This window comes from Thalia democratica, chromosome 2, assembly GCF_965202585.1.
Source record: "Thalia democratica chromosome 2, ktThaDemo2.hap1.1, whole genome shotgun sequence".
NCBI lineage: Eukaryota > Metazoa > Chordata > Thaliacea > Salpida > Salpidae > Thalia > Thalia democratica.
This window is the reverse complement of record NC_139166.1, coordinates 21102787-21111060: the sequence shown is the minus strand read 5'-3', so window position 1 is coordinate 21111060 and position 8274 is coordinate 21102787. Positions and strand designations below refer to the sequence as shown.

Genomic DNA, 8274 nt, shown 5'->3' with positions numbered 1-8274 from the left:
CTAATCTTGACGCGTATCTTATCTTTGTCGCGTATCTTTTTCCAAGATATTTTTACTTATCCTCCTAAGTTAATACATATATCTTTTATGAGGAATTTTATGCTCATCAATTTTAGTAAAACGCATATGAGTCATGTCTTACATAAAAACAGTTCAGATAAATAAAAGCGTTAACTATTTAAAATAGTCATAATTAAGTGCATTAAAAAAAGTTTTTTTTTTTTTGCTGTAGTGACCGTTAGAAAACTGAAGAATCGGGAATATTTGTGTATATTATTAAAACATTGGAACTTTGGAGAAAAAAACAACAACCCTTGAGATAACAGCAAACTATAAATATTATAAAAAACTACATATATTGGCTAAAACATCCGTTTAAGTAAACATTCCAAAAAAAAGCATTTTTTTCTAAGGTGCCCCACTCGAAAATTCAAACCCCAATTTAATAGTTTTTTTTTAATTTATGGCAAAGGAGTGTTCTTTAGGATAAAAAAAAATCTTAGTTAGTTTTAAGTATAAAGAAAATAATTGGATCTAAAGTCTAGATTTTTTTTTTTAATTGTAAAATATACTAATCGAGCTAAGTTAATTTTCGTTTTGAGAATCTATAGTAAGAGTAAACGTATGAGTAAAATTATTAATAATGAAAATTAAGATTAAACACTAGGGCTGGACTTAACTTTAATATTAAACTATGTCGCTTGAAATAGAAAATATAATAAAGACACTTGAATTTATGTGTACCCTAAATGTTTCCCGCACCCCTGAATGATAATCGTACACCCTAAAAATTTCGTATACCCAAAAAAAAAAATTTGAAGGTCACTGAGTATAAAAATGTGTAAAATTACTGCAAAGAAAAAGTAAAAAATAGATAGAAACTAAAAAATTCAAAATAAAAAGATGTTATTTTATTTAATTGTATTTTTTTTTTGGAAAAAATAACTACATTTGATGCACTCGAAGTTTACTAAAAATCTAAATTTTAGAAAAAAATATATAGAGTAAAACATTTATTAAGAGTAGTTAGAAGAAATCTACATAATACTGTAATGGTATTAAAAAAACACTGTTTAGAATATCATAAATATTTATACCATAAATGTTTGTTTTAACAAAGAAGTTTATAAAGTTTCTAATTGATATAACATTAATATATTATACTATCAATAACTATTTATCATTTAATAAATAAATTAGTAAAACGCAAACCCAAACTTTTAGTTACGAATAACCGATTACTAGAAACAAAAATGTGCTGATTTATTTTATCTTAAAATAGTTTATTGCAGTGGCTTATTCACAATTACGTGAAACTGCATCGGCTCTATCTAAACAATTTATCATATCGAACAAAAACTACACAAGTAATTTTAAGCGCAAACTATAACGTTAGATTAAATACATTGTTTCTAATAAAAACAAAACTATTAAATAACTTTTAACATCACCATACTTGAAGCACTACATTTCTATTAAAATATTATCAGAAATTACAAGTCCAACAAAAAAAAAATTTCCCAATCAAAGCTTTTGTTTTTAAACACGAAACACAAAGTATTAACTTTTGTAAAAACAATATTATAAAGAAAACAGGTATAGCGTTGTCATGTGAAATTCATTATTTTTTATTATACTTACTCAAGACAGTAAGTTTTTCTTTGGTTAAAAAAAAGTATCAATTTCACAAAGAAAAAGAGTTTAAATTTCATTTTTAAAACGTTTTTACATAAATGTATTTCTTTATATTATCTATTAAGTCCTTTTTATGGTATAACTACTTTAAGGTTTTTTAAAACATTAATGACAATATTCATTCAATAAGTTTTAAAGTTCTTTTTTTGATTTTAATAGAAAACCGTTAGGTACAATAATTGTTTTGTTGAAATAAAATACGTCATAATTAAAATTGTCAGTATAAGAAATGGCGTAAAACGAAATGTCAAGATATACAATTTCATGTAAGAAATACAATTAGATTCAAAAAAAGTTTAATTTAAATTTTTATTAAAACCTTCATGTATTAAATTAGAGTCATTGAATTTCTAAAGTTGAAAAACATAAACCAATTAAAAAAAACGAAAAATAAAAATGTTTGGCAGTTATCGAGTTCAACTTCTCATTTTTAACAATAGTTAATGTTTTTTTTTTTGATTTATTTAACTTTTTTAATAAAAAAATTGTAATAAAAAATATTTATTCAACAAAAAAAACCGCTTATCAATTTTGGTCTAAGGACCTGGTGTACGAAAGAATTTTTCATTTATTGAGTAGTTCACCACCTGCTTTTACAGTCTATTACGGGGTAAAAATTAATTATGATTTTTAAGTTTAAAACTTCAATTAATAAAAAAAACTTTATAAGAAAACAAAGAAAAAAAACTAAACAAAAATTAACTAAAAAATAAGTTTAACTGAGAAATCTATATTGAAATTTTAAACAGCAACTTATCTATAAACATATATATGAAAGTATAGTACAAGCCTAAAATTTAGAAAATAAATTATGGTAAAATGCATTTTTAGACGTAAAAAATTGACTCATACAACGAAGTGAGCAATCCTAATATCGAAATAAAAAATACTTTAAAGATGGGTTTCGAGTAAATTAAAAACAAACTCATAAAATACTTTATGCACCAAATATTAGTGATAGTATTAGAAAGTTATAATTTAAAATCTGTAGAGAAGTAAATTTATCATAAACCAAAATATTAAAAAAAACAGTGTTAGATACCTACCTTTTCTTTTAATTCTGCTTCTTTTTTGTGATATTTCGTGGCGAGCAAGTGAAGCGTGAAGAAAATAATCCCCACGGAAATCGTGCACGACGCGTTCACGTAAGTCAAGCTCAACGGTGTTTCCCCAATACAAAAACCAATTATCAGCGAAACTGTTATCTCTCCCAAGCTTCCACCGATGAGAAAATATGACGTAGCTCTAAATACGTCATAAATTGTTATTTTTAATTTAAAATTTTATACAAGATATTGTTTTTAAACGATGTAAGGTTTGAAATTAATTAAATTAGGTAATGTTTGTATTTGTGTACCTATCTTTCTAGTAGAGTTTATCTTATTTATAGAAGCAAAAAAAAATTTGTTTTGCAAATAGCAGTAAAATTCGGTGTAGTATATTATCTTTTACAAAGTTAAAGAACCTGTAAAACATTTGAAACAACGACTCGTTTTTGTTTATGAATTTATAGTTTATATTTTTTTAATTATTAACTGAACTTTTTATGGTTTGTTTATAATTTTCTTAAGCAATCTTGAAACAGTTGTTTTAATCAAGCTCGATGTATGTATTTTTTATCAACAACATAAATATTCAGAAGCAAACTCATACAGTGATTTATCAACGTACCTTTCATCTACATCAATATACTGATCCACCCAGGACATCGTAGTGGGAAATATGCTCGCATTTCCCAACCCGTTAACAGCCACAATTACCCACACCAACGCTGGAAAGTTCGTGGCCAAGTATGGGTAGAATAACAGGCCGACTGCTGAAGTTGTGGCTAAAAATAAGCTGAAAACCATCATACCTGTGTACAATGAGTCGGTAAAATATTATTAATAGTAAACTACACATTATTTGATTTTTATGAAAAATGCAAGTCAGTTTTTGCCTAACTAGCATTAATCAAGTATGAGGAAGTTTGGAAGTTCTATTACGATTTAGTCACGTCAGCAAATAGTAAAATCGTTTAAACTAATATTAGTCAAAGTAAAAAAAAAAAGTCATTTACATACAAAGTTTTCAATTCACTTAACACAAAGAAAAATTCCATTTAATAGAAAAAACAATTTAGTAAAAAGTTAATTCAAGCTGTAAAATGAACGAAAAAAATCTATAAGAAGTTTTACAAATAACATTTTTTTACTTATAAGTGATAATTTCACGGATAAGAAAACGGCTATTCCCCCGCCAAGGGCTATTGAAGCCCAAAAAACGGAATTTAAAATAGCTCCTTGGGTCTCGTCCATGGGACGGTATGTCGTGCTGGTTACCATGGTGTAGATGTAAGTGCCAAAGTTTACTTCCATACCTATGTACACGAAAAACATGACAGACAGCAGTCCAGTCATGAAAGCTCTAAAAGTGTGTCGGAGTTTTTGTTTTTTGTATTTTTATGTACAGCTAGTTTAAAATAATATTGATACTTATAAGAATTGTACAGTTTGTTTATATTAGGCAAAAAAAAATATGTTTTGAGATAACTATTTACGCTCAAAAAGTATTATCATTGATAATTTTATAATAAATTCATAATGTTAAGCAGTGTTCTATAATAAAACAATATCATTCGATATACTTTTACTAGTTTTGGTATAACTAACTTATCTTAACTTTTATATTTATTTTTACAGTGACATAAAATAGCTATATTTCAGAACATTTAAATTAGTTTTCTTAAATTGTAAAATTTACAAATTTCTAAGCTTAAAAGTCAGCCCTATTACAAAATATTAAAATTCAAACCAAGAAATAATAATCAAACCAATTTCTTAAACATTTCAAAGAATTTAAAACGTGACGTTTGTTTATTGAAACAGTTTAATGAAAAAGGTATTGAAACTTTTAAACTATACAAAAAATGGATAAATTTAAAGAAGTTACTTAGTTTTAAAACGTGTAATGTTAATTTTTCCAATGTACCGAGTCTGTTAGACAACTTACTTACAAACTGAAATCAAAGAAGTTAAATGTGTAAAAACCTGTTAGGTTTTGAGAAATGGTAGTTCTTTAAACTTTTTAAAAACCAAAACTTTTTTGACGTATTAAAAAGTAAAACCATAAAAAATATCTTGCACACCTAAATATTTTTGAGTTTTCCTCGGAACTTTTGCTTGTTTCTTTTTCTTCATCAACAATTACTACGTATGTTACAGCTTTTTTCGGTCTCATGTAAAGGTATAAAAAACAAAAAGATACCAAAAATATTTGACAAGCGCAGATTACATAAACCCATGCAACATCGCGAAAGTTAGAATATTTGCTCATTAGAAACGAACCTGGAATGTTTGTTTGTAATTAGTACAAGGTTAGTATTAAGTTAAAGTTCAAAAAAAATTAGTATATAATTAAAATATTTAGTTAAAGTAAATAAAAGTTATCAAATCCTTAAAACACGAGAAAATTAAGAAACTGAAATACAACAAAAGTCAAACTGCTAACTTATATAATTTTAAAAAGCCAACATTGCTATCAGCAACAAAAATTTTGATTTCAAAGAGTTTTTTTTATCTATTAGTAACATTACTTTACCTCAAAACTACAAACTGCGATTCTTATTTGTAATTTATTTAATTTATTTGGTATTTATATGTTCTTAGACAAAATGCAAATCAAAATTTGAGCGTTATATAACACTAAACTAGGTTAACTACTTGATCATTAAAAGTAAACTTTTGCTCAGGTAAAAGCAGACTTAGATTTTATCTAATAAAAAATTTAAGTTCAGACTTTGTTGTCAAAAAATTCACTTCGTTTTATGCATATAAAAAACTTATGAAAAATATTTTTCATTTTAGTCTTAACTTTGGTCTAAACTAAGATATTTAAAATGTTGTAATTAAATGCCAGTTTAACTTGCTATTTTTTTAGTTAATCGAATAGCAAAAACAAAAAAAAATTTTGGAAAAGCTTTACTTAATAAACATTTCAGAAAAAACCATGACACAACAGTTTTAACTTTTTGTTTAAAATTAGGTTCACCACTAATTGTTACTTTACTAAATAAATATTCTGTTCTTTATAAACTTGCATGCGCAGTAGAATTAACATCAACACTGTCTACAAAAGAAGTGGGTCCGATGAAAGGGGCAGCAAACAGTGGGGTTACGCTGGCACCGATGCTGTCCGTGAAATGCACGAGTTGCATGAAGGGAGGGGATTTTACTCCCCACAATTCCAGTATCATCACATTTCCCCCTGTGCGCAATACTTGTGCATAGGCATCGCTTTAGTTACTCGAGCGTGAAATTATTTATTTAAAACAAACAAAAGTCTATACTCTTCATTGCTCGATTTTCATAAAATTAAACTTCTTGATGTGGACTTTTTTATTCGCTGTTTTAATAAATTTGTTATACCGAATAAATTTGTATACTGCACTTGATCGTTATAATAATAATAGTTTGAAATTATTCTAAAGTTGTTTTTTAATGCAAATTCTATAGCAATACAATTAGTTTGTCAACATTAACTATGTAGCAAACGAGTAAATTATTTTTTTTAAGCAAACTAAGTTGTAAACTTTTAGGAAAATATTTTATTATTTATTACTTATTTCATCTTATTTCTAGAAAGAAACTTACACATATGTACGAAAAATGTCTTTGTAAAAGATTTTTAAATTTCAACAAAATACCTGTTTCTAGAACTCCAAGAGAAAACCCAACGACGCAAAACACTAATGCAAGTAGGCTTGAGCAAGTCAAAGGAATTAGAATGTTGCCAGACGCAATCATTAGTAGCGAGCAGAACAAAACAAAATGTTTGTCTATGTTTCTAAAAAAAAATTAATTGATTACTTAAATCTTTATACTAGAAAATTATTCTAAGAAAACTACTTGAACTTATTCAAAGTATATGTTTAACACTGAAATTTTCTCAACTTAAAAGTATATGTAGAAATAATTTTAACTGAAACAAACAAGACAGTCAGCTCACTTGTAAAGGAACTCGCACGCGAAGCACCCGCACATGTACCCGACCTCCCTCACTGGTATCACGTACCACAGGTCGTCCACTTTCAACTCCACATTTTCCGCCAGTTCCGGCAACGTAGGTCCAATGCATGATATCGTCATACCCTGAAATAAAATGCACTATTTACAAATAAACTTTTTAACAAGCTTAAGTGTTTTTAAGTTGCTATTGTTTTTTTTATAAAAAAAAGAATAAGATAAAAATTATGAAAACTAAACATTAAACTAGATTTTTGTTTAAATTTTCATTGTAGCTGTTATTATAAAAAAACTCTTAAATTTCTTTGTCATAATAGGTATTTTGAAAACCGTTTATAGACAGAATAATTATTCAAAATCCGTTTTTATTAAAAGAATATTATTGCAGTTAATGAAAATAGAATTATATTTTATTAAAGTTAAAATAGTTATAGGTTACCGTATAAACTTATCATTGTTAATGTACTTGAAACTATCGAAATAAGTAATTACTATGCTGAAAAAAGCTGCACAAATCGAACAAGTTTCGAAATAAATAAATATTGATTTTGTTTTGCTGCACTTAACCATATTTTTTTGTTTTTATTTTATCTGAAAATATAAATACTCTAACACAATTATAAGTTTATTAGAAAGCTATTATAGGCTTAATTTTACTATTAGAATTAAAACAAACTCATTCAGATTATGTTTATTTGCAGTTGTACTTAAAAGTGCTAGCTACTTCAGAAACTAGTTTATTTTAGACAAAAAAACTAAGTAAAAAACTAAGGTTTAAGACTAATAGTAAACTCAAGTATTTACAACTATTAATAAAGTTGACACTAAATTCCTTTATGAAGTGATAATTTAAAGAGATTAGTATCTTTAAATTAATAAAATCTTTTGCATCGTGCTAGTTGTTTAGAACCACTAGTTAATGTTTTAGAAACTATATTATGTACACATACAGCTAATAAAAACATTAAACCTTTAACCATCATCAATTACAATGAATTAGTAAATAGTTTTAATGGAAACTACTTATTAATTAATTTTAAAACTACTATTATTCAAAGTAAAAAGAAGTCCTTCACATAAAAATTTTTCAACGCAGCTAATACAAATGAGTTAATAGAAAACATTTATTATTTCGTGTCCCGTGGTTTATACGACCTAAAAAAAAACAAAGTTTTGAAATTATGAGCAGTTTATGTTTAACATAAAGTTTAACCGTGCTATAAAAATACGAACGAAAACAGGGTAGCAAATTTACTTTGTGGCATCTAATTTTCTTAGAAAAAACTCAAACGCTGTTTGTTATTAATTTTCTTCAAAAAACTTGACTGATTTCAGATGACGCTACTGACAATATTTCTAAAAATAAAACTGAAAATACTATAAGTTTTTAACTTATATTACACTAATTTTTTGTAAACTTTGTCAAAAATTGTTCTCAATTGACTTGCATTTGAGTACTTATTTCGTATTAAAGATAAAGTTTATTTAAAACCATAAACAACGTTAGGCGTAAAAAGTGAGTGGTTAAAAAACAACAGTAGTCACATGGAACCAAATTTTATGTAACAAACCAAAA

The 8274-nt window shown here is 26.2% G+C and overlaps 1 protein-coding gene across 2 annotated transcripts; it reads right to left on the bottom strand.

The window, feature by feature from the left end:
• Window positions 1–1916: 1916 nt before the first annotated feature.
• LOC145829549 (solute carrier family 60 member 1-like) lies at window positions 1917–7311 on the bottom strand. Of its 2 annotated transcripts, none has more exons than XM_082937387.1 (9): window positions 7191–7311; window positions 6682–6824; window positions 6380–6519; window positions 5770–5940; window positions 4823–5021; window positions 3890–4101; window positions 3367–3550; window positions 2742–2940; window positions 1917–2295 (listed from the first exon to the last, which is right to left on the bottom strand). In XM_082937387.1, exons 1-9 carry the CDS (start codon window positions 7266–7268, stop codon window positions 2260–2262), a joined length of 1362 nt encoding a protein of 453 aa, XP_082793513.1. In that variant the 5' UTR covers window positions 7269–7311; the 3' UTR covers window positions 1917–2259. The 2 variants fall into 2 exon arrangements, with proteins under 2 accessions (XP_082793513.1, XP_082793512.1); XM_082937386.1 differs by having other exon boundaries at window positions 1917–2282.
• Window positions 7312–8274: the final 963 nt, after the last annotated feature.